The sequence below is a fragment of the Ranitomeya variabilis genome, chromosome 1 (assembly GCF_051348905.1).
Source record: "Ranitomeya variabilis isolate aRanVar5 chromosome 1, aRanVar5.hap1, whole genome shotgun sequence".
Taxonomy (NCBI): Eukaryota; Metazoa; Chordata; class Amphibia; order Anura; family Dendrobatidae; genus Ranitomeya; species Ranitomeya variabilis.
Genome location: NC_135232.1, coordinates 509,548,218 through 509,574,145, shown reverse-complemented (window position 1 = coordinate 509,574,145; position 25,928 = coordinate 509,548,218). Strand labels below are relative to the sequence as shown.

At 44.5% G+C, this 25,928-nt stretch overlaps 1 protein-coding gene across 2 annotated transcripts in view; it reads left to right on the top strand.

Annotated features, from left to right (window-relative positions):
• The window catches only part of HAUS8 (HAUS augmin like complex subunit 8), a 181,877-nt gene that overhangs the window by 99,048 nt on the left and 56,901 nt on the right, over positions 1-25,928 (top strand). For both annotated transcript variants that reach the window (XM_077253241.1, XM_077253251.1), the window contains exons 4-6: positions 8,935-9,046; positions 16,798-16,905; positions 18,106-18,182. In XM_077253241.1, the coding sequence (XP_077109356.1) occupies positions 8,935-9,046; positions 16,798-16,905; positions 18,106-18,182 (297 nt within the window). The remainder of the gene's footprint in view (positions 1-8,934; positions 9,047-16,797; positions 16,906-18,105; positions 18,183-25,928) is intronic.

Below are 25,928 nucleotides of genomic sequence, written 5' to 3'. Positions count from 1 at the left end.
GCTCTGTCATGCGCCCAAACAGTGGTTCCCCCCCACATATGGGGTATCAGCGTACTCAGGACAAATTGGACAACAAATTTTGGGGTCCAATTTATTCTGTTACCCTTGTAAAAATACAAAGCTGGGGGCTAAAAAATCATTTTTGAGGAAAAAAAAAAAATTATTTTCACGGCTCTGCGTTATAATCTGTAGTGAAACACTTGGGGGTTCAAAGCTCTCAAAACACATCTAGATAAGTTCCTTAGGGGGTCTACTTTCCAAAATGGTGTCACTTGTAGGGAGTTTCAATGTTTAGGCACATCAGGGGCTCTCCAAACGCAACATGGCGTCCCATCTCAATTCCAGTCAATTTTGCATTGAAAAGTCAAATGGCGCTCCTTCCCTTCCAAGCTCTGCCATGCGCCCAAACAATGGTTTACACCCACATATGGGGTATCAGCGTACTCAGGACAAATTGCACAACATTTTTTGGGGTCCAATTTCTTCTCTTACCCTTGGGAAAATAAAAAATTGGGGGCAAAAAGATCATTTTTATGAAAAAATATGATTTTTTATTTTTACGGCTCTGCATTATAAACTTCTGTGAAGCACTTGGTGGGTCAAAGTGCTCACCACACATCTAGATAAGTTCCTTAGGGGGTCTACTTTCCAAAATGGTGTCACTTGTAGGGAGTTTCAATGTTTAGGCACATCAGGAGCTCTCCAAACGCAACATGGCGTCCCATCTCAATTCCAGTCAATTTTGCATTGAAAAGTCAAATGGCGCTCCTTTCCTTCCGAGCTCTGCCATACGCCCAAACAGTGGTTTACCCCCACATATGGGGTATCAGCGTACTCAGGACAAATTGTACAACAACTTTGGGGGTCCATTTTCTCCTGTTACCCTTGGTAAAATAAAACAAATTGGAGCTGAAATAAATTTTGTGTGAAAAAAAGTTAAATGTTCATTTTATTTAAACATTCCAAAAATTCCTGTGAAACACCTGAAGGGTTAATAAACTTCTTGAATGTGGTTTTGAGCACCTTGAGGGGTGCAGTTTTTAGAATGGTGTCACACTTGAGTATTTTCTATCATATAGACCCCTCAAAATGACTTCAAATGAGATGTGGTCCCTAAAAAAAAATGGTGTTGTAAAAATGAGAAATTGCTGGTCAACTTTTAACCCTTATAACTCCGTCACAAAAAAAAATTTTGGTTCCAAAATTGTACTGATGTAAAGTAGACATGTGGGAAATGTTACTTATTAAGTATTTTGCGTGACATATGTCTGTGATTTAAGGGCATAAAAATTCAAAGTTGGAAAATTGCAAAATTTTCAAAATTTTTGCCAAATTTCCATTTTTTTCACAAATAAACGCAAGTTATATCAAAGAAATTTTACCACTAACATGAAGTACAATATGTCATGAGAAAACAATGTCAGAATCGCCAAGATCCGTCAAAGCGTTCCAGAGTTATAGCCTCATAAAGGGACAGTGGTCAGAATTGTAAAAATTGGCCCGGTCATTAACGTGCAAACCACCCTTGGGGGTGAAGGGGTTAAAAAATAATTGAAAGAATGTTTGCTGACCCATGGCTCTTGCACAGATTTCTCCTGCTTGACAGGAAATTATGAGATCCCTTTTTTCATACGCTGACTGGAACATTGCATATGATGACCCTATCACAGTGATCAAATTAAAAAGAATAGTAAATCAAACCCCCCTTTATCACCCCCCTTAGTTAGGTAAAAATAATAAAATAAATGTATTTATTTCCGTTGGGGTGTGTTGAAGGTGGATTTAGAATTGGGGGGTTTCCACTGTTTAGGTACATCAGTGGGTTTCCAAACACGACATGGCGCCCGCCATTGATTCCAGCCAATTTTGCATTCAAAAGTCAAATTGTGCTCCCTCCATTCTGAGCCCTGCTGTGCACCCAAACAATGACTTTATCCCAAATATGGGGGTATCGGCGTACTCAGCAAAAATTGCACAACAAATTTTTTCGTCCATTTGCACCTGATACCCTTATGAAAAATTTTAAAAAAGTTGTTCCAAAGAAAAATTTGAGAAAAAAGGTAAAATGTTCATTTTTTTTTTCTTCCAGTTTGCTTTAGTTCTCGTGAAGCACCTAAAGGGTTAATAAACTTCTTAAATGTGGTTTTGTGCACCTTGATGGGTGTCGTTTTTTTTTAGAATGATGTCACTTTGGGGTATTTTCTGTTGTATTGACCCCCCAAACTTACTTCAAATGTGATGTGGTCCCTAAAAAAAAATAAATGGTTTTGTAAATTTTGTTGGAAAAATGAGAAATTGGTGGTCAACTTTTAACTTATAACTTGCTAACAAAAAAAAATAAATTCCAAAATTGTGCTGATGTAGAGTAGACATGTGGGGAATGTTATTTATTAACTATTGTGTGACATATCTCTGATTTAAGGGTAGAAAAATAAAATTCAGAAAATTGCAAAATTTTCAAAACTTTTGCCAAATTTCCGTTTTTGTTTTTTTTTCATAAATAAATGCAAGTTATATCGAATAAATTTTACCACTAACATGAAGTACAATATGCCACTAACATGAAGTACAATATGTCACGAAAAAACAATCTCCGAATCAGTGGGATCCGTTGAAGCGTTCCAGAGCCATTACCACATAAAGCGACAATTGTCAGAATTGTAGTAATTGACTTGGTCACGAAGTACCAAATTGGCTCTTTCACGAAGGGGTTAATTGAAAAATACTCTTATTTAATTTTACTGCTAGAGTAAACCTAGTATCATCATGGAAATACAATTGTTACGCTGTGGATTCACCTAATCTCAAGTACATTATTGAATGATAAATTACTGCTCAACGCGGACCAGATATTTAGCAATCGATGGCACATAAGGATACCTTTTGTACACATTTATTTCACTCCATGTTGAAATACTAAGCGCAAACTAACAATAATTGCACCCGGCCAACTAAGATGAAAGTCATGCAATAAAGGACTTCTCTACTACCTGCTATGGTGAGTGCCGCATACTTTTCTTATATGCTGAAGATTGCATGTTGATACATGCAGAGCACCGATAATCCAGGCTTATAGGCTGACCAAAGCTCTATTGTATGGCTTACCTCCTCCGTACAAAGGGACTGAACAAATTAAACACTGGTGCCGCTATTTGAAATACTTTGGGAACTTCTAACAATAATTGTGTTCAATGGAAATTCACATTACTTTTTCATACAGCCACAGATTTAAGATTAGAAAACATACGGTACATTCAGCCCATTGAATGAGGGTCGGTCCTAGATTGTCAAATTTAACATCAGATTTTTCTGACGTTACAGCATCTTTATGAACATGCCCTAATACTTTTCATTTTGTCTGTTTTATAGAAAAAAAAACTTGCGTAGTTGCAGACATTTTCTCTAGTCTTCTGGCCAACCAGTCATATAATGTATAACTAGATTTATCAGCCAGATACTAAGAAGATGGAATGCACTAGTAACCCAGTTCTTTTCTTTTCCTGTTGCTCTCTGTTTGACTCTTGGGCTTCTTTTATACTTGCCGTGTTTTTTGCGGGCCGTATTGCCGTAATTTTCTGGCAATGGTCTTCTTGAATCGCCGTTTTTTTCTGGTTTGGAATAGGTCCATCTCGTGTCTCTGCAGGCCCTAGGAAAAATACAGCGTTCCCGCAAATACGGTCTTCTCGGTGTATCGTAAAATCAACACACTGGGCAAACGTCCGTTGTTTTTGCGGCCCCATTGATTTCAATGGGGGCTGTGTCCATAAGCCGTGAAAAATATCAAGCAGACTCAATATTTTTTCACGGCCGTAAATACGGCGAACGGCGCTCCGACAAATTTTTAGTGCCCGTTTTTGCGGCCCCATAAAAATCTATTGGGGCCGCAAAAACGGCAAGTGTAAAGGAAGCCTTAAGGTTCACATATTTTTATTACAATTTGGAACCCAAAAAGGATCTCATGTTCTAGATGTGGCCTTACAAGTAATTTTATAGAGGGTGATAATACAGTGGGATCACAAGATTTCATCCTTCTTTTTTTTTCTTTTTTTTTTTTCTCTCTAATACAACCTGAAAGCTTAATCTTTGGCAGCTGCTGTCTAATGTTGAAAACTGCTTCTTGGCTTACTTGTAACAAAGTCCCTTTCCTGCTCAATAATCCTTATTAGTATATTTTTATTTAAAAGAGAAGGAATGCTGTTGGAGAGATCAGCGCAAATAGGGTCCTATCCAATGCAAATTGAATTGATATAATCAAATTCTACTCACCAGATGGAGCTTTTGATAAAGCATATAAAGTTAGGCTACTTTCACACTAGCGTCGTGCAATGCGACGTGCCGACGCAACGATGCTAGCGTTGAAAGCGCCGCACAACGGGGGCAGCGGATGCCGTTTTTCAATGCATCCGCTGCCCCATTGTAAGGTCCGGGGAGGAGGGGACGGAGTTCCGCCCGCACATGCGCGGTCGGAAATGGCGGACACGTCGCACAAAAAAAGTTACATGTAGCATTTTTTTGTGCTGACGGTCCGCCAAAACACGACGGATGCCACGTGTGGCAATCCATCGCTAATGCAAGTCAATGGAGAAAAAACGCATCCTGCAAGCACTTTTGCAGGATGCTTTTTTTTCTCCAAAACGACGCATAGCGACAGAGGACAAAAGACGCTAGTGTGAAAGTAGCCTTATCCGCTGCAGCAGTTCCACGGGTCAGCAAGTGACCATGCTGTAGATGAATGGACGGGTTAATGTGGATATAATCTGCGAGCTCTGTATTTGTGTGGTATTTCCTGATGAGGAAATCGCTTGGACTTTGAAATGCATTGAATAAACCACCATTCTTTATGTGCTATAAGTCTGGACCCACAATTATTCAGCAGCGCTAAAGAGAAACTGTCATAAGGTTCTCCCAATATAAACTGCGGCCACCACCTTTACTGCCTCTCTTTAATAGCCATCTAGTATGCTGTATATAAATCCCACACGCCCTATGCATAGCCCAAAATGCCTGTATTATTTCCCCCCATACTTCAGTCCGTTCTCATGGCATTGCTGGTCTTACTTTGTGCCTCCTCCCGCCTTGCTTCTTTTGACACATCCTACATCATCCACGGTGTCCACTCCTGTGCTGGTGTACTTTCCTCTGTCCTGCTGAGGGCAGAGCAAAGCCCTTTAGTGCACGTGCGCCAGCTGTACTTCTGGGTCATTGTTGGTCTTCGGCCTCTCTCCGCGCATGCGCGTTAAAGTACTTCACTCTGCCCTATCGAGGGCAGAGCAAAGTACGCTTACCCAGCAGTGGGATTGGGGACACTGTGCGAATGATGTAGGACATGTCATCCACATGAAGCAGGGCAGTAGGACGGTGCTTGTGAGAAGAGGAGGCACCAAAGTAAGACCATCGGCCATCAGACCAGACTGCGCTGTATGGGAGGATAATAAATAAAATAATCAGAACACTGACCATCACTTCCAAACAGAAATCAGGTGTGTACAGGTGCTTACCGAGCGTAGCAATCTCCATTTATAAAGTGACACTCTGTAGCACTATAGCATGCAAACATGAAATATATGAAATTTGAATTGCATTACAGGAACCGCAATAAGGTAAACATTGATTAGCAAATTTATGCGCTAATATTTTCTAGTGCACTAAAGCAATTCAACTTTAATGTTTGCATGCTATAGCGCTACAGAGTGACTTTATTTTGTTGGTTATATATGGGGGGATAATAAAGGCATTTTGGACTATGCAGAGGGCGTGTAGGACTTGTATACAGCATAATAGACTGCTATAAAAGTAGTAAAGTTGCTGGCCTAGTTTATATTGGGAAAACCTTGTGACAACTTCCCTTTTTTAAAGCATATGCAGCTATATGATTACTGTGTACTAGGTGCATTAATCTACACTTATTAACATTTAAACCTCATCTGCCGTGTGTTTGCCCATGCAGACATGTTATCTAGATCATTCCATAATATTCTATATTGTTCAGCTTCGTTATTATCCTACATTGTTTTGCCATAAGCAAAGACTGATACTTTGCTCTCAAACCCAACCACAAATGAATTTAATACAAACGTCTTCAAAACGTTTGGCACCACTGATTTCAAAATACTTTCCAGACCATAATTAAAACCATGTCAGCCACCCTCCAATCTTGTCACCAACCCTGTGAAATGGGTAAAAGATGATACAGTGGTCTGTCAATTATGGAGTTCAACTCCATCAAAATCCATGGGTGAATACTGTCTGGGCCAGGAGCTTTGTCAATTTTTAATTTACTCAGTCACAGCCATACTTTTTGCCTGACTGTGTCAGGATCAAGCCGTTTAAAAGGTCATAAAGATACGCAAATGAGCTGATATCTTTGAGCTGGACACTGATCTGCATATAAAAAAATGGTGATTTCTCAGTAGGGTAAGTTCACACAGGGATTTTTTGCTGCTTTTTTATGCTAATTTTCAGCTGCTTTTTACAGTACCGGCAAAGCCTATGAGATTTCATAAATCTCATGCACACACATTGTTTTTTTGTGTGATTAGGATTTTGTGCTTTGCTGCGTTTTCTGGACATAGCGCACGTCACTTCTTTCAGCGTTTTTGCTGCTGTAAGATAGCGCTTACTGCATGTGTTGGGGGACACTCGCTTAGCAACGGGACTCAGTCACACTGGCACGTTTTTCCTCACAAAAACAGTTCATGCGGTTTATTTAGGCATCATAAACCGCACCGCAGGCCATGTTGCACATCAGAAACCTAGCACACAGTTCATTTTATATACATTTTAGCTCTGATACTTCATATACGGCTTTGAAGCGCAGTCAGTAAACACACCGGACCACTTTGTCCAGTTACCGTGGCCGACTGCACGCCGAACAGTTCATTAATGTCCATGGAGCACAACAGGCACCAACACACGACATTAGGTTGCAGTCTATAAACATGCTGGACCTTACTCCGTCCAGTTACCATGGATGACCGCACAGTTCAATAACTGACCCCCTGTCAGTGCACACAGTTCCCCATACTCTGGGTTGCCTTCCAGGAGCTCCTGCTCCACACGCTGATGCCTCTCTCTCTCAGGGAAGCTGCCGACCTGGAATCACCATCCCGGACAATACCTTGCTCACTAGGCCACTTGACAGTCTAGATCCTCAGACGGGCTGTAGCTCCCCCAGTGCAGTGTCGTCGCAGACTCTGCATCCACGCCTCTCCATGTGCTCTTCAGGAATCCTACTCCAAGGACTTCCAACACAGGTCGTGATGTTCAGGAAGTCCTACCCCCAGTACTTCCAACACAAGCCACTGCGTGTGCTGCTCAGGACGTCCGTCCCCACCTGCAACCGTCCAACACACAAGTCTCTAAATGCGTTTATCAGGGATCTGATCCTACGTCCAGTATCTCCCAACACACCAGTCTTCAGATCCATGGCCTCCCAGTGCGCTATTCAGGGATCCAGTTCACGCACAGGACCTCCCAACACACAAGCCGTCCAGGATCTACACATTCTCCATTACAGAGACCACTATACCACCATGTGACCACACCATGGTCACATTATGTAGTTGTAACCACTCCCATAGATGGGTGGTGTGTGTGCCCCTAGTTCAACCCACCCAGCTCTCAAACTAGTCCAATAAGCCTCTCTTCATAACTATAAAAGCACTTGTAGGACTACAGGTCCCAGAACAACAACATTACATCAGTCTTACTGTGCAGACTCCCTCTGCGACACACATCGGCCCTTTACAATTCTGCCAGTCACTTTTTCACCATCATTATAACCACAGATACGCCTCCATGCACACACAGCGCCCCCTAGCTGCAACAGGGGTCACTGCATCACACTTTTTTCAGCATTTCTCACCTATTGACTTCAATGGGTGTTGAAATAAACGCAGCAAAAACGTAGGTATCATTATTTGCTGCGTTTTTGCTGCTGAATATTCAAGGACATTAGCATGGACAAAGAGAAAAAAAAACGCACCTAAACCTGCGTTTTTGACGTAGCTTCTTTCCTGCCAAGAAGATCAGGTTTTGCTGCAAAAAAAAAGCAGCAAAAACGCCCTATGTGAACTTACCCTAATAAGACATCGAATCACTGATATCAGTTGTAATGTTCTTCAGCTTTCTAGGACCTGCATCCAATGAATGAAATTTGCCTGAAACACTGATGTCCAGGCTATGACTGGTGCTGTAACAACACCAATCATAGGATGGAGCCTAGCAATGGCAGAGTCACAATGGCCAGCTCTGATTGGATGTCGATCGCACCAATCGGAGTGCACAAAAGCTATCTGACCTCAGAATGACTGCCCTGCACAAGTCTAAAGCTAGAATGAGGAAATGCAGGGCCATCATTCTGAGGTCAGATTGAACTCTACAAGCTGTGGAGAGTACCTCAGGTTTAGAATTTATGCTAGCCAGCAAGGGCAGTATGTCTGTCACACTTGGCGCTAGCCGTCTCAGTGCCGCACATCCTTGGCGGGGTATACTCTTCACCCACCTCCCAGTCCTGGCAAGAGGGAACTGTTAGGGTATGTTTCCAAGTGCCGGATTACATCCGGATTAGCTGCGGATTGAACGCTGCATACAGCCGCAGCGTTCAATCCGCAGCGTCCAGATGTTACAGCATAGTGGAGGGGATTTTATGAAATCCCGTCTCCACTATTCGTGCGAACACGCATCCGGCGGCCCTGCCTTTCCGGACATGTGTCGTGTCTTTTTAGAACGCAGCATGTCTGTTTACCTTGCGGCGACAGTTCTGAGTCAAAATTTGTCATTTCGAGTGAATAAAGCAGTTTGTGCAACATGTGAATTGGATTTTACAAATCCTACTTTTGCAACAAATTAGTCAGCTCATCATTCCTGTATGTTTCCTAGTTGCATTTTTACAGTGGTTTTTTTGTTTGTTTGTTTTTCATTTAATATATGTAGAAGAATGTAACAAACACCACAATCGTATCAGCTGGAAAAAGCCAAGAAAAAAGTGGAAGTGGTACTCCTACTCGTAAGTCTATGCTGCCACAAAAATTTAAAGTACCTGCAGGTAAGCAAACCTGAAATTCACAAACTGAAAATATCTTTTTTGATACACCAAGAATGTAATATGTATATAATTAGCTGGAAAGGATCATAAGCATGTGACTTCTATGTATCCTTCAGTTTATTAATTAACTGCTGACCAGAGGAAGGCAATGTGGCAGTTTTGTTATATAGACTAAGATCGGCTCATGCAAGACATTCATGCTATGTTCTGAGTTACAGAATGCTGTAGATAAGCCCCTGATGGCGGTGGCCACAGCTTATAGGCCAAAAATGGGGTGACCGATTCCCTTTAAAGGGAACCTGTCGCCCCCAAAATCGAAGACTAGCTAAGCCCCCAATGTATCCTGAAAGATGAGAAAAAGAGGTTATATTATGCTCACCCAGGGGCTGCGGCTTCACGCTGTGGTCCGGTCCGATGGGTGTCGCGGACCGGGGCCTCCTATCTTCATAGGATGACGTCCTCTTCTTGTCTTCACGCTCTGGCGCAGGCGTACTTTGTCTGCCCTGTTGAGAGCAGAGCAAAGTACTGCAGTGTGCAGGTGCTGGGCCTCTCTGACCTTTCCCGGCGCCTGCGCACTGCAGTACTTTGCTCTGCCCTCAACAGGACAAAGTACACCCGCGCCGGAGCCGCAGCGTGAAGACAAGAAGAGGACGTCATCGTAAGAAGATGGGAGTCCCCGGACCGCAACGCCCATCGGATCGGACCGCCCCCCAGGTGAGTATAATCTAACCTCTTTTTCTCCTCTTTCAGGATACATCGGGGGCTTATCTACAGCATTACAGAATGCTGTAGATAAGCTCCTGATGCCGGTGGGCTTAGCTCATCTTCGATTTTGGGGGTGACAGGTTCCCTTTAAAGGAAATCTTTCTTGACTACCAACTTCCTCCCTCGTCACCTGTCCAAACCACTCACTTTGCTGTTTAGCACTTTTGATCGATAATTCAGTATTAGTGATGAGCGAGTGTACTCGTTGCTCAGGTTTTCCCGAGCACGCTCTGGTGACCTCCGAGTATTTGTTATTGCTCGGAGATATAGTTTTCATCGCCTCAGTTGCATGATTTACAGCTTCCTGATACGCTGAATACATGTGAGGAATGCCTGTTTGTTAGGGATTAACATTTGTTAGCAATAACAAATACTCGGAGGTCACCCGAGCAACGAGTAGATTCGCTCATCACTATTCAGTATATATTTTCTCTGATCGCCCATGACGGCACCACGGAGAGAGGGGATCCGCCCACCAAGGACAGGAAACCTATGGATAAAAAAGGCGGTACCACTCTCCTGCATCAGTTGGTTTCCTGTCCTTGATGGGAGACCTACGGACTTACCAGTCGACGTTGGAATTCCGGGGCCAACCAGTCCGATTCAAGGCAGCTGGGGTCCCTCTGCCTCGGCTAGGGTGGTGACCCGAAGCGCCACCGCTGGGAGCCAGGGGCAACAGGGTGTGCGGGGGAGGTGATAAGGAGTCGCGGTCACCTCCCCTAGGTAAGATGCAGCAGCAACAACATCCAGGGGGGTCCCTCTGTGGTTGTGGGAGGTGCAGCGCGACCCTCCCTGAGTAAGCATGAGACTGCACGCTGCACCGCCATCGGGCGTGCAGAGGCGCGCTACAAGGGCTGCATAGGACCGGGGGCGCCGGTCAGCAGCGCCATAACTGCTTCCCGGGCGCCATCTTGGAAATCGGCACATGCCCGGGATCCAGGCTGGTCCCGCGAGATCGGAGCGCGGTCTGCGCAGGCGCTGTCAGGATGACGCTCAAGCGCTAAGCACGGCCTGCGCAGGCGCCAGGCGCCGCTCACTAGAAGCGATCTGCGCAGGCGCCGGAAAGCGCCGCTCGAGCTGAGCGCGGTCTGCGCAGGCGCCGACGGGGCGCCGCTTGGACGCTAGAGCGATCTGCGCAGGCGCCGGCAGTGAGCGCCGAGCTAATTGCTTGGAGAGTTCGGCGCTCCTCCCCGCGGGCTGCGTGAAGCGGCGGGAGAATTTAAATATGGAGATGCACATCCTCCCAGTGGCTCTGCTGTAATAAGCAAAAGAGCCTCATGAGCAGTAGTGCCGCAGCGTCAGCTCAGCATCCGCAGACCAGCAGCAGTATGAGCGACCCGACATCACCTCAGCCCGAGTCACCTCCACCTGTAGCATCGCCGCAGCAGCAAAAAAGGCGACAGCAGAAAGGGCACCAGGACACCAGCAAAGAAAGCCAAAGGTCCCAGCACAGTAAGGAGTCCAGTACGGCGTCGGGGAAGAAGCCAGAGGCAGAAAATCCCCAACTGGTATTTATGGGTCCTGGAGGTGGTAAGTGGATCTTCGTGAATGTCAGAGACAGTAAGATTATTATTTGTCTCTTATAGGGGAAGAAAAGCGTATGTAAAACTAAGCACAAAAGTTGCGCCATCTGTAGAGAGGATCTTCCACCTACATGGGATAAGAGACTATGCAATACTTGCATTCAGCAAACTTTATCCGAAAACCTTCCTGGGTTTGCAACAGACCTTAAGAGCCTGATTAAAGATCAAGTAGAGGACACCTTCAGATCACTAAAAAGTGGGAAAAGAAGGAAGAAAGCCAGACTCAGGTCCCCATCTCCCGTTTCAAAATCAGGAAGTGATAGTGAGAGTTCGGTGTCCGTTAACTCCTCCACCTCATCTTCATCATCTACTTCTTCCTCGGGGAGACATAACTGTTTCCCTCTAGAGGATACTGATGGCCTCATAAAAGCCGTAAGAAGTACCATGGGTCTGGTAGACTCCCACCCCAAAAAAACGGTACAAGACATAATGTTTGGAGGCCTGGAACAAAAAAAGAGAAGAGCTTTCCCTCTTAACGAAACAATAGCAGCCTTAATTAAAAAGGAATGGAAGAAGCCTATGAAAAAGGCTCTTTTAACACCTAAAAGAAAATACCCCTTCGAGGAAGAATCCTGCTCCTTTTGGGAGAAGGCCCCCAAACTAGATGTAGCAATCGCTAAGGCCTCTAAAAAATTTTCCCTCCCGTTCGAGGACATGGGGGTCCTAAAAGACCCGATGGACAAAAAGGCAGATGCCTTTCTTAAAGGTACCTGGGAGGCAGCGGGAGGAGGCCTGAAGCCGGCGGTAGCGGCAGCATGTACTTCACGCTCCCTGATGATTTGGCTGAACCAACTAGAGGGACAATTAAAGGGGAAAACTTCCCGGGACTCAATACTGGACACACTACCCGTAATGAGAGGGGCTGCGGCTTTCCTAGCTGATGCCTCGGCTGACTCTATCAGGCTATCCGCCAGAGCAGCAGGGTTTGCTAATGCGGCCAGGCGCGCCCTCTGGCTTAAAAATTGGCCAGGCGACCTGCAGACGAAAACAAAACTGTGTACTATCCCCTGTGAAGGAGAATTTTTGTTTGGTTCCACCCTAGATGACATCTTGGAAAAAGCGGGGGACAAGAAAAAATCCTTCCCCCCTCTGGGTCTCCCCTCTTATAGGAAGCCCTTTCGGAACAAGAGGTTTTTCCGTAGGAACACGGGGAGAAACCAGGGAAAATGGGAAGATAAAAAGAGCAAAAATAAGGGCTTTATCTTTAATAAAAACCTCAATGACAACAAAAAGCCTTCACAATGAAGGTTCGCCCCAGGTGGGGGGGAGGTTATCTCTCTTTCTCCCAGCCTGGGAAAAGATTACCTCAAGTCGATGGATACTAAACATCATAGAGTCGGGACTGAGGTTAACATTCAAAAGGTACCCCCGTCCCTCTTTCAAGATAACACCCACAAGATCCTCGGCAGAAGAGCAGTTGACGCTAGAAAACGAGGTTGTCGGGTTAGTAAAAAAAGGGGTACTCCAGAAAGTTCCCCCTCAGGAAAGAGGGCAAGGCTACTATTCCCCTCTTTTCCTGAGAAAGAAACCAGATGGTTCCTTCAGGACCATCATCAATTTGAAAAAACTAAACAACTACCTAGAGGTTCAAGCATTCAAGATGGAAACAGTAAAATCATCCATCAAGATGCTATTTCCTCAATGCTTCATGGTGGTCCTGGACCTAAAGGACGCGTATTATCATGTCCCAATATACAAGGACCACCAAAGATTCCTCAGACTGGCAGTCCATATCCAGGGAGTCCTAAGTCACTTCCAGTTCTCAGCCCTACCATTTGGCTTAGCGATCGCCCCGAGGGTTTTCACAAAGTTGGTGGCGGAGGTAATGGCGCACCTCAGGGAAGAAAATACCCTAATCGTACCATATCTGGACGACTTCCTGGTGATAGGCTCTTCCCCGCAGCATTGCAAGAGCCAACTAGACCTAGTGATTCATTCTCTAAAAAATCTGGGTTGGCTAATAAACCTAGAAAAATCCAGACTGGTGCCTTCTCAGGTTCAGGAGTACCTAGGTCTCACTCTAGACTCCAAACAAATGGAATGCCGGCTCCCAGAGAGCAAAATACAAAAAATAAAAAATTTAGCGCTAAGAGTACAATCTCTTCCCTCCATAACACTCCGTCAGGGCATGTCTCTATTAGGCTCTATGACCTCTTGCATCCCGGCGGTCCAGTGGGCCCAACTACATTCAAGAGATCTCCAATGGCAAATACTGTCAGAACAAAACCGCCTAGGAGAACATTTAGACGGGCGGTTAACATTGTCTCCTCGCACCAATCACTCCCTGACTTGGTGGACATTGCAGGAAAATCTTTCCCAGGGAGTCCCATGGGTAATCCCGATCTCGAAGGTCCTAACTACAGACGCAAGCCCCTCAGGGTGGGGGGCTCATCTGGGCGACCTAGTAGCCCAGGGTATCTGGTCTCCGTCCCTTGCAAACAATTCCTCCAATATGAAGGAACTCCTGGCAGTGAAATTTGCCCTTCAGGAATTCTTGGGAGTCCTTCAATCTCACCATGTAAGAGTGATGTCGGACAACCAAGTAGTAGTATCCTACCTAAATCATCAGGGGGGTACCCGTTCCAAAAACCTAATGGAAGTGACCAGCTCAATCCTTCAGATAGCCGAGAGCAGCCTTCTATCCCTGACAAGCCTACACATAAAGGGGGTAGACAATTACAAGGCAGACTTTCTAAGTCGTTCCAGCCTAAAACAGGGGGAATGGGAACTAAACCCAGGGATATTTACTCAGATCACAAAAAAATGGGGGGTTCCCAAAATAGATCTCTTTGCGAGCCATTTAAACAAAAAAGTAACCTCCTTTTGCTCCCTATCTCCCTTGGGGAACCCAGTAGCTGTGGACGCTTTCCTGATTTCTTGGGGTCACCACCTGGTCTATGCCTTTCCTCCTCTCATCCTGATTCCAGCAGTGCTGAGGAAGATTCGGGAGGACGGGGCACTAGTCATCCTGATTGCCCCGTTCTGGCCGAAGAGGCCTTGGTTCTCATGGATGAGGAAAATGTCAATATCCGACCCGTGGGTATTACCACACCTCCAGGATCTGTTGTCGCAGGGCCCAGTTTGTCATCCGCAAGTCAAGAACTTGCACTTGACAGCTTGGCTCTTGAGAGGAAGATATTAGAAAACAGAGGGTTCTCTTCAGGCGTAATCTCAACTCTGTTAAAAAGTAGGAAGCCGGTTACAACAAGACAGTACGGCAAAATATGGAAAAAGTTTTTATCTTCTTCAGGGGCAAAAATAGGGAAAGAGATTCCCCTCAATTCCATATTAGAGTTCCTACAAAAAGGTTTGGAGATGGGGTTAGCCACCAGTACCCTGAAAGTTCACGTGGCAGCATTAGGTGCATTATTCAATTTTGACTTAGCTGCAAATAGGTGGGTCTCTAGATTCATCAGAGCAGCAGGAAGATCGAGGCCTCTGCCAGTGAAAGTGGTTCCACAATGGGACTTAAACTTGGTCCTTAAAGCCCTCACTAGTCCACCATTTGAACCATTACACAAAACTTCAATAAAAAACTTGTCTCTCAAAACCGCTCTGTTGGTCGCCCTCACTTCTGCCCGTAGGGTCAGCGACTTACAGGCTCTATCGGTTAATGCCCCTTACACACAAATTTTAGAGGATAGGGTCATTTTAAAAACAGACCCAGCATATCTCCCGAAAGTGGCTTCAAAATTTCACAGGTCTCAAGAGATATCTCTCCCCTCCTTCTGTCCCAACCCTACAAATAAGGAGGAACAAACATTACATACTCTGGATGTAAGAAGGTGTCTCTTACAATACTTAGAAGCCACTAGAGAGAGTAGGGAGGATTCCTCTCTGTTTGTGTGTTTCCAGGGTCCCCGGAAGGGGAAAAAAGCTTCTAAAGCCACCATAGCAAGATGGATCACGGACGCCATCAGTCTTTCATACTCGGCAAGTGGGATGTCCGTTCCCGGGGAGGTTAAGGCTCACTCGACAAGGGCAGTGGCGACTTCCTGGGCGGAGAAGGCCGGCGCTTCTATAGACCAGATATGTAGAGCTGCTACCTGGTCCTCACCATCTACATTCTATAGGCACTATAGATTGGACCTAATCTCTTCCTCAGATCTTACCTTCGGTAAAAGGGTCCTGGAAGCAGTGGTCCCTCCCTGAATGTACTATCTATGCAATTCTCTCCGTGGTGCCGTCATGGGCGATCAGAGAAAAATATAGTTCTTACCGATAACGGTATTTCTCTGAGCCCATGACGGCACCCGTACATTCCCTCCCTTCACTTATGGGTGTGCACATTTTTAGAGTGCCTTAGTATATTCATAGTCTACTTTTAGTTAAAGTCACGCGGTATCTTATTAGGCTAAACAGTTGAAAATTACAAATGCCTTAAGTAGTCTCCCATCATTCTCTATGTAAACAAACTGATGCAGGAGAGTGGTACCGCCTTTTTTATCCGTAGGTTTCCTGTCCTTGGTGGGCGGATCCCCTCTCTCCGTGGTGCCGTCATGGGCTCAGAGAAATACCGTTATCGGTAAGAACTATATTTTTTGTTAATAAAATCCATTACCCAGCTCTATTCTTTGCCTAGTAGACATTTTTATGCTTACTGACAGCTCATGTCTGTGTAGTTAAGCCATTAAGCTGTGCGTCAAGCAGAGAAGGTTGTGCTTGAGAGGCTCAGGAAGTGCTTGAGAGGCTCAGGAAGTGCTTCGATCACACCCAGAGCACTTCAGCCTCGTTTTCATATCTCAACACTGACACTAGATTGGAATCCAGAGTCAAAAAGTGTAAACCAGAAATCAAATAGGAACAATTTTTTTTTTTAATTGATATTACACTAAAATAATGAGATCAAAGTTAAAACGAGGTGTATCATGACATAAGAGGATTTGCATACATATAAAAATATGACTTTGGAGGAGGATGCTCATCATGTTAGATTCCCTTTTTTAAAGGGAATGTGTCATCAGAAAATGATAGACAAGCAAAGAATAGTCTTCTGGCTCCTATTCATACAGAGCAATATTTACAATTCACTCTTATTTCATACTGACTCTATTTATTATGCATTTCATTATATTTTTTTTTCCATGTACAATTACTGGTCAATGTCCAAAAAGTTACATTTTATCCTCTATAGCTGTGTGTGTTTGACTTTATTGTATTAAAAATAATCAGGAGCTGGCATATATTTGAGATCACTTGACTAAATAAACTATATTTAAGCAGATGAGTGTAAAGTGCTCGGTACACATCAATTAGTATAACAGCAAAATATTGCTGCAAGAGAATCATGAATTTTGTGGCTCTGGTCATGGTTGTAGTGTTCTTATTAATGGTTTTAGTGGAAAGTCTTTAGAATGCATTAACTAGTTTCATGTGCCCCACCCATGTCTTGCTTTCTTGCAGCAACTAATACAGCAGATGGAAGTTTAGTATTTAAAGGGGACCTGCAGTCCACTTTATTGGATGGCCACAAGATTGCTCGGCCAGAACTAGACTTCTCTGTTATAAATGGTGAGTACAATACAAAGTTGTTGTGTTTTTTGTTTTTTTTGTTTTTGTTTTTTTTTAAAAAGGGAATATGTCACCAGGTTTTCACCATCTAATCTGAGAGCAGCATATTTACAGTCACAGATTCCAGCGATCTGTCACTTGCTGTCGTTTCAATAAGATTCTGATTATTAATACAGAGAGTTATCACTAGAGTACTAAGAAACCTGTTGTCATGTAGTCAATCCTCGCTCCTATCTCTGATAGGCTGTTTTCTGCCCATGCACACTGTCACCACACGTACCGGAGACATGGATGGATGTGTGAAAGAGGCCTTAGGGTATGTGCACACGCTGCGGATTTTGCTGCGGATCCGCAGCGGATTTGACACTGCGGATCCGCAGCAGTTTTCCCTAAGTTTACAGTACCATGTAAACCTATGGGAAAAAAAAATTGCTGTGCACATGCTGCGGAAAAATCCACGCGGAAACGCAGCAAATTATTTTCCGCAGCATGTCAATTCTTTGTGCGGGTTCCGCAGCGGTTTTACACCTGCACCAATAGGAAACTGCAGTTGTAAAACCGCAGTGGAATCCGCAGAAAAAAACGCTATAAAATCGTTGCCTGGAAGAAATCACTCCCTCCTGACTTCATTATAATGGTACCCCCTCTCCCTTCAGCATCAAGCTGACCTGATCAGCCTTGTAATTCCACGCATGCATAAGGTTACGTGAACCCTGTCTGCGCTCCTATAGGCAGTGTCTGCATTGAGCTTCCTATACAGATGCTGCCCATACAAGGGCAGACAGGGTTCACTTAACAGCATGTGCGCATGCGTGGGATTACAGCGCCAAACAGGTCATAAGTTTCTCTCCAGCGTGCTGAGGGGGTTAACTAGCCATTGGGTTTTTTTGTGAGTAGGTAAGAGATGGGCAGAACACATACTTGCCATATCTCCACCTCAAGGGTGTGTTTGGAGAAATTAAATGTCCAGCCACTGTTGGTTTTTTTTTGTTAGTTTTTTTTCCTTTTCTGTTGTGTGTTTGGAAAGTTTCCAGACAGTAGCTCCATGGAGAGCTAAAGACTTGTGGTATTCTGAGAGGGCAAAAAAAAAACTAAGCCCAAATATGGTTAAGGCAGGTTCTACCAATTGAATTTTGTAGATGATGGTGTAGAAATGTTGCATCTAGAGCCATGACTAAAGCTGTTTTTTCCACATTTCAGATAAAACCTTGCAAAAAGGGACTCCAAAACACCTATCGGCATCAGAACCAAGAAAACCTAAAAAAGAGGCGACCTCTGTAAGAGTTTGCATAGCAAATGAATGGAAACGCTATTGAAAGTGACTCTGGTGGCCAAGCTTCATTCACTGTTTGTAGGGTTCTGCCTCCATTTACTGCTTACATCAGGCCACCACCAGTGTTGAAAACCACTATTCGGTGGGAATGTCAGGTGTTAGGATAGGTCAGCAATATCAGATTACTTGCGGGTCTGAAGATAGGTTATCAACATATTAAGCCTGGAAACCCCTTTAATTATGTATAGGTACTTTTCATGTGGAACTCGTGATGTGATCTATGAAAGGCATCAGTACTGATGAGCCGTGACGACAAAGTTTCCCGACTCAGGCTCCTAAAATTTTCCACACGCCGACTTCCAATTAGTGATAACAAACGCAATTCAGACATATTTAATTAAGGGCCTGAGAGTTGCATGAAGGCACCTAGCATACATGAGAGATAGAAAGTCCGTTATCACCACTAGAATACCATGGTTATCATTTGATTTGTTTGGGGGTTTTTTTGTTTTGTTTTTTTATAAATTGAAGCCTTAGGTTTATTGAGATGTATAATTAACTTTTCTAAATTCCTATGAAAATGATGCGATTTATAAATTATTAACTGTGGTGTAGTGTTTTCCTTACTTGAGGAACACTCGCTTGGCACGGGATTAACGCATACAGGCACGGTTTTTCACACATAATGGTCCATACGGTTTATAAAATACAGCATAAACCGTATCTTGAACAGTTCATTACATCGCCATATCGGGATATCACATACGGCTTTACATAGCCTTCAGTGGTCACACTGGTATCTCTCTCCAGACACCAGATGACTGCACAGTTCCACAACTGTCGTATGTTAGCGCACAGTTCTTTTAACCATACCAGGGGTTACCTCTCAGGAGCTCCTGCTCCACGGGTTGACTCCACGTCAGTCCCAAGTCCTCCACACAGACTGTCCAGGTCAACTGTCTCTCAGTGCTTCCAGGACATCTCCACTGCCAGGAGACTCCAACACTGACCGTCCAGGTCGACGGTCTCTCAGTGCTTCCAGGACATCTCCACTGCCAGGAGACTCCAACACTGACCGTCCAGGTCGACGGTCTCTCAGTGCTTCCAGGACATCTCCACTGCCAGAAGACTTCAACACTGACCGTCCAGGTCCACAGGTCTCTCAGGTGCTTCCAGGACGTCTCCACTCCCAGGAGACTCCAAGACACAGACCACTCAGTGCCAAAACCCAACCATGTGCTATTCAGGAATCCTATTCCACAGGACTTTCAACACAGGCTTCCAGGGCCTTGCACTTGGACCATTCAGATCCACACACAGGAACCACGTGACCCACACCCTGGTCACATTACATACCCATAACCACTCCCCTGGGTGGGAGTGTAGGTGTGTGTGGCTAGTTTGACCCTCCCATCTCTCATAACTAGCCCTGCCAGTATCCCATTAGAACTACACCTTTACATGTGGGACTACAGGTCCAAGACCACAACATAATTTCAGACTGACAGCGCAGACTGTCCTCCTCTGCGACACACATACCGGCCATCTACAATTCTGCCGGACTTTGTCTCATCACAATTATGCCTCCAAGTGCATCTTGAAGTGCGCACGCAGCGCCCTCTGGCTGTAACATTGGTCACTGCACCACAATGGATAATGTTTTATCCTGGGTTGTTACTACATAGAAGTAGGTATAAATGTATTCGTTAGACTGGATGCCTATATGTAGATTCTTTCTGATAAATTATAGATTGGCTCTTATGTTAGGCCTATTCGGGAGATTTTCGACCGGAAAACCTATCCTTGTTGCCCATAGGAACTAATCATAGCACAGTTTCCGTTTCTTAACCCCTTAACGACCGCCGATACGCCTTTTAACGGCGGCCGCTAAGGGTACTTAAACCACAGCGCCATTAATTAACAGCGCTGTGGAAAAAGTGAATAGCGCCCCCCAGAGTCGGATTTTCTCTGGGGTCTCGGTTGCCGGGGGTAGCCGAGACCCCAGAGAACTTGATTCGGGGTTTTTTTACCGACCCCCGAGTTGCAATCGCCGGTAATTAACCGTTTATCGGTGGTCGCAAAAAAAAAAAAAAAACGCGATTTGTCATTTAATTTCTCTGTCCTCCGATGTGATCGCACATCGGAGGACAGAGAAATGTGGTCCCAGATAGCCCCCCAATACTCACCTACCTCCCCCGGAGCTCCTCGTGGCTCCCGATGGGCGCCGCCATCTTTTTCCGGGGAAATAATGGCGGGCGCATGCGCAGTGCGCCCGGCACCCGGATGTTCTTTGGGGTCTCGGCTGCCGGGGGTAGCCGAGACCCCAAAGAACATGATCGGGGTCGGTTTTTACCGACCCCTGTTTTGCGATCGCCGGTAATTAACTGTTTACCGGCGACCGCAAAAAAAAAAAAAAAAAAAGCGATGTCATTTCTCTGTCCTCTGATGTGATCGCACATCAGAGGACAGAGAAATAGGGGGATTCGGGGACCCTGTTATACTTACCGGTGTCCCTGGGTCCTCCTGCTTCTTCTGCTGGCCGCCGGCTTCTTGCTCCGGTAAGAAAATGGCGGGCGCATGCGCAGTGCGCCCGCCATGATCTGCTGGCCGGCAGAAGAAAATTCTTCCTCTTTTTTTATTTTGGTCACTGTGAGATCCTATCACAGTGATCAAAATAAAAAAAATAGTAAATAACCCCCCCCCCTTTATCACCCCCTTAGTAAGAAAAAAGTAATAAAATAAAAAAAATTTATGAATTTCTATTTTCCAAATAGGGGTAGGGTAGGGTTAGGGGTAGGGGTAGGGTTAGGATATGTGCACACATAGAATGGTTCTCTGCGGATTTTTCCGCAGCGGATTTGATAAATCCGCAGGACCAAAACGCTGCGTTTTTCCTGCGGATTTATCGCGGATGTACCGCGGTTTTTGTGCGGATTCCACTGCGGTTTTACAGCTGCGGTTTTCTATTATGGAGCAGGTGTAAAACCGCTGCGGAATCAGCAGAAAGAATTGACATGCTGCGGAATGTAAACCGCTACTGTAAACTCATGGGAAACTGCTGCGGACCCACAGCTGCGGAAACGCTGTGGATCCGCAGCAAAATCCGCAACATGTGCACATAGCCTTAGGGTTAGGGTTAGGGCTTGAGCTAGGGTTAGGGCTAGGGTTGGGGCTAAAGTTAGGGTTGGGGCTAGGTTTTGGGCTAAAGTTAGGGTTTGGGCTAAAGTTAGGGTTAGGGCTAGGGTTGGGGCTAAAGTTAGGGTTAGAGTTGGGATTAGGATTTGGATTAGGGTTGGCATTAGGGTTACATTTGGGATTAGGGTTAGGTTTGGGATTAGGGTTAAGGCTAGGGTTGGGATTAAGGATAGGGGTGTATTGGGATTAGGGTTAGGTTTTGAGGTTAGGGTTGAGATTAGGATTAGGGGGGTGTTGGGTTTAGGGTTTTGATTAGGGTTATGGTTAGCTTTGGGATTAGGGTTAGGGGTGTTTTGGGGGTTAGGGTTGTGATTAGGATTATGGATCGGGTTGGGATTAGGGTTAGGGGTGTGTTGGGGTTAGGGTTGGAGTTAGAATTGGGGGGTTTCCACTGTTTAGGTACATCAGGGGGTCTCTAAACGCCACAGCCAATTTTGTGCTCAAAAAGTAAAATGGTGCTCCCTACCTTCTGAGCTCTGCTGTGCGCCCAAACAGTGGTTTACCCCCACATATGGGGCATCAGCGTACTCGGGATAAATTGGACAACTTTTGGGGTCCAATTTCTCCTGATACCCTTGTGAAAATAAAAACTTGGGGGCTAAAAAATCTTTTTTTGTGGAAAAAAAAAATATTTTTTATTTTCACGACTCTGCATTATAAACTTCTGTGAAGCACTTGGGCATTCAAAGTTCTCACCACACATCTAGATAAGTTCCTTGGGGGGTCTAGTTTCCAAAATGGGGTCACTTCTGGGGGGTCTCTACTGTTTAGGTATATCGGGGGCTCTGCAAATGCAACATAACGCCCGCAGACCATTCTATCAAAGTCTGCATTCCAAAACGGCACTCCTTCCCTTCCGAGCTCAGCCATGCGCCCAAACAGTGGTCCCCCCCCCCCCCACACACATGGGGTATCATTGTACTCAGGACAAATTGGACAACAACTTTTGGGGTCCAATTTCTCTTGTTACCCTTGTGAAAATAAAAATTGGGGGGCTAAAAAAATATTTTTTGTGAAAAAAATATTTTTTTTTCGTTTTCACGACTCTGCATTATAAACTTCTGTGAAGCACTTGGGCATTCAAAGTTCTCACAACACATCTAGATAAGTTCCTTGGGAGGTCTAGTTTCCAAAATGAGGTCACTTGTGGGGGGTTTCTACTGTTTAGGTACATCAGGGGCTCTGCAAACGCAACATAATGCCTGCAGACCATTCTATCAAAGTCTGCATTCCAAAACGGCGCTCCTTCCCTTCCAAGCTCTGCCATGCGCCCAAACAGTGGTTTATCCCCCACATACGGGGTATCAGCCTACTCAGCATAAATTGCACAATAAATTTTGGGGTCCAATTTCTCCTGTTACCCTTGTGAAAGTAAAAATTTGGGGGTGAGAAGATCATTTTTGTGGAAAAAATATGATTTTTTTTATTTTCATGGCTCTACATTATAAACTTCTGTGAAGCAGTTGGGGGTTCCTAGTGCTCACCACACATCTAGATAAGCTCTTTGGGGGGTCTAGTTTCCAAAATGGAGTCACTTGTGGGGGGGTTTCTACTGTTTAGGTACATCAGGATCTCTGCAAATGCAACATGACACCTGCAGACCATCCCATCAAAGTCTGCATTCCAAGCGGCGCTCCTTCCCTTCCGAGCCCTGATGGGTGCCCAAACAGTGCCCTCCCCCCACATATGGGGTATCAGCGTACTCAGGACAAACTGGTCAACAGATTTTGGGGTCCAATGTGTCCTGTTACCCTTGATAAAATAAAAAATTGCAGGCTAAAAAATCATTTTTGAGTGAAAAAAAAGGATTTTTTATTTTCACGGCTCTACGTTATAAACTTTCGTGAAGCACCTGGGGGTTTAAAGTGCTCACCACACATCTAGATAAGTTCCTTAAGGGGTCTAGTTTCCAAAATGGTGTCATTTGTGGGGGGCTTCCACTGTTTAGGCACATCAGGGGCTCTCCAAACGCGACATGGCATCCGATCTCAATTCCAGCCAATTCTACATTGAAAAAGTAAAACGGCGCTCCTTCTCTTCCAAGCTCTGCAGTGAGCCCAAACAGTGGTTTACCCCCACATATGGGGTATCAACGTACTCAGGAGAGGTTGCACAACAACTTTTGTGGTCTAATTTCTCCTGTTACCCTTGGGAAAATAAAAATTTTGGGGCAAAAAGATAATTTTTGTAGAAAAAATGTGATTTTTTATTTTCACGGCTCTACCTTATAAACTTCCGTGAAGCACCTGGGGGATCAAAGTGCTCACCACACATCTAGTTAAGTTCCTTATGGGGTCTAGTTTCCAAAATGGTGTCACTTGTGGGGGGTGTCCACTGTTTAGGCACATCAGGGGCTCTCCAAACGCGACATGGCGTCCGATCTCAATTCCAGCCAATTCTACATTGAAAAAGTAAAACGGCACTCCTTCTCTTCCAAGCTCTGCGGTGCGCCCAAACAGTGGTTTACCCCCACATATGGGGTATCAGCGTATTCAGGAGAAATTGCACAACAAAATGTATGGTTACATTTCTGTTTTTACACTTGTGAAAATAAAAAAATATGGTTCTGAATTAAAGTGTTTGCAAAAAAAGTTAAATGTTAATTTTTTCCTTCCACATTGTTTGAGTTCCTGTGAAGCACGTAAAGGGTTAATAAACTTCTTGAATGTGGTTTTAAGTACCTTGAGGGGTGCAGTTTTTAGAATGGTGTCACACTTGGTTATTTTCTATCATATAGACCCCTCAAAATGACTTCAAATGTGATGTGGTCCCTAAAAAAAAATGTTGTAAAAATGAGAAATTGCTGGTCAAATTTTAACCCTTATAACTCCCTAACAAAAAAAAATTTTGTTTCCAAAATTGTGCTGATGTAAAGTAGACATGTCGGAAATGTTATTTATTAACTATTTTTTGTGACATATCTCTCTGATTTAAGGGCATAAAAATACAAAATTTGAAAATTGCAAAAGTTTAAAAATTTTCACCATATTTCCATTTTTTTCATAAATAATCGCAAGTAATATCGAAGAAATGTTACCACTAACATGAAGTACAATATGTCACGAAAAAACAGTCTCAGAATCAGCAGGATCCGTTAAAGCGTTCGAGTTATAACCTCATAAAGTGACAGTGGTCAGAATTGTAAAAATTGGCTCGGTCATTAAGTACCAAATTGGCTCTGTCACTAAGGGGTTAAATCACTCTTGAAAATAGTGTTTGCTAAGGGTGACTGTTTTTCGTTTATAAGGTTTTTATAAACCTGCCCCTATCATCTTCATAATGTAATACTTTTTATTCTAGAGGAAATAATTGATCACCCCTTCTATGTAAGGCTGACTTGACTCAAAGAGAATATATACACTTGTAGTATTCTATAACCTAGCTATAGTGGGTTTCACCTCTAACTACACAACCACTACACATTTTGTATGTTGACAATGTGGTGTTTTGAGAAGGGTATGTTCAAACGGGACAGATACTGTGGATTTTCAGTATGAAAGAACTTAACGGCATTCACGCACAGCACAAAAATAATTATTTGGATATTGGTCTGTGGTGCAGATTTACATCCACTTAATGTCAGTTTATGCCGCCCTACAGCTGGTGATCGCCTGCTGCAGTCGGGGTTCTGTGTATGTACATAATTTCTGCAGCGGGATAATGGAAGCAGTCAGTGAGGCATTTTAAAACCACTTCAAATGGTAGATAAAAATCAACAATCTTCTTGACTGTTTGCTGGATCATAAGTTTACAGCTTCTGCAACGTTATTTCAGTACTGACCTCCATCTCTAGTATCGCTAGTAGAATCAACCTGGCTGCGTTCGACACCTAATTAGGAAGGGTATAGTTATTGTATGAGGTTATCCTAATTCATAAACTGGTTCTTTTACATGGGTACAAAAAGTAGAACTCAGATTTGAGTATCCTTATGGAAATTGACACTTGGAGGTACTAAACCATAGTACAGTGGAGAAATGCACACAAAATTACTGATGTGAAAGCACAATGAATACACCTTCCATTGGGGACACTGGTGGTGAGGATAAAGGCCCCGTCTCACTAAGCGATTTACCAACGATCACGACCAGCGATACGACCTGGCCGTGATCGTTGGTAAGTCGCTGTGTGGTCGCTGGGGAGCTGTCACACAGACAGCTCTCTCCAGCGACCAACGATCAGGGGAATGACTTCGGCATCGTTGAAACTGTCTTCAACGATGCCGAAGTCCCCCTGCAGCACCCGGGTAACCAGGGTAAACATCGGGTTACTAAGCGCAGGGCCGCGCTTAGTAACCCGATGTTTACCCTGGTTACCAAAAAAAACAAACACTACATACTCGCCTTTCGGTGTCCAGGTCCCTTGCCGTCTGCTTCCTGCTCTGACTGAGCCGCCGTACACTGAGAGCAGAGCGCAGCGGTGACGTCACTGCTGTGCTCTCACTTCTCACTGTACGGCCGGGAGTCAGTGAGAGCAGGAAGCAGACGGCAAGGGACACCGAAAGGCGAGTATGTACTGTTTGTTTTTTTTGGTAACCAGGGTAAACATCGGGTTACT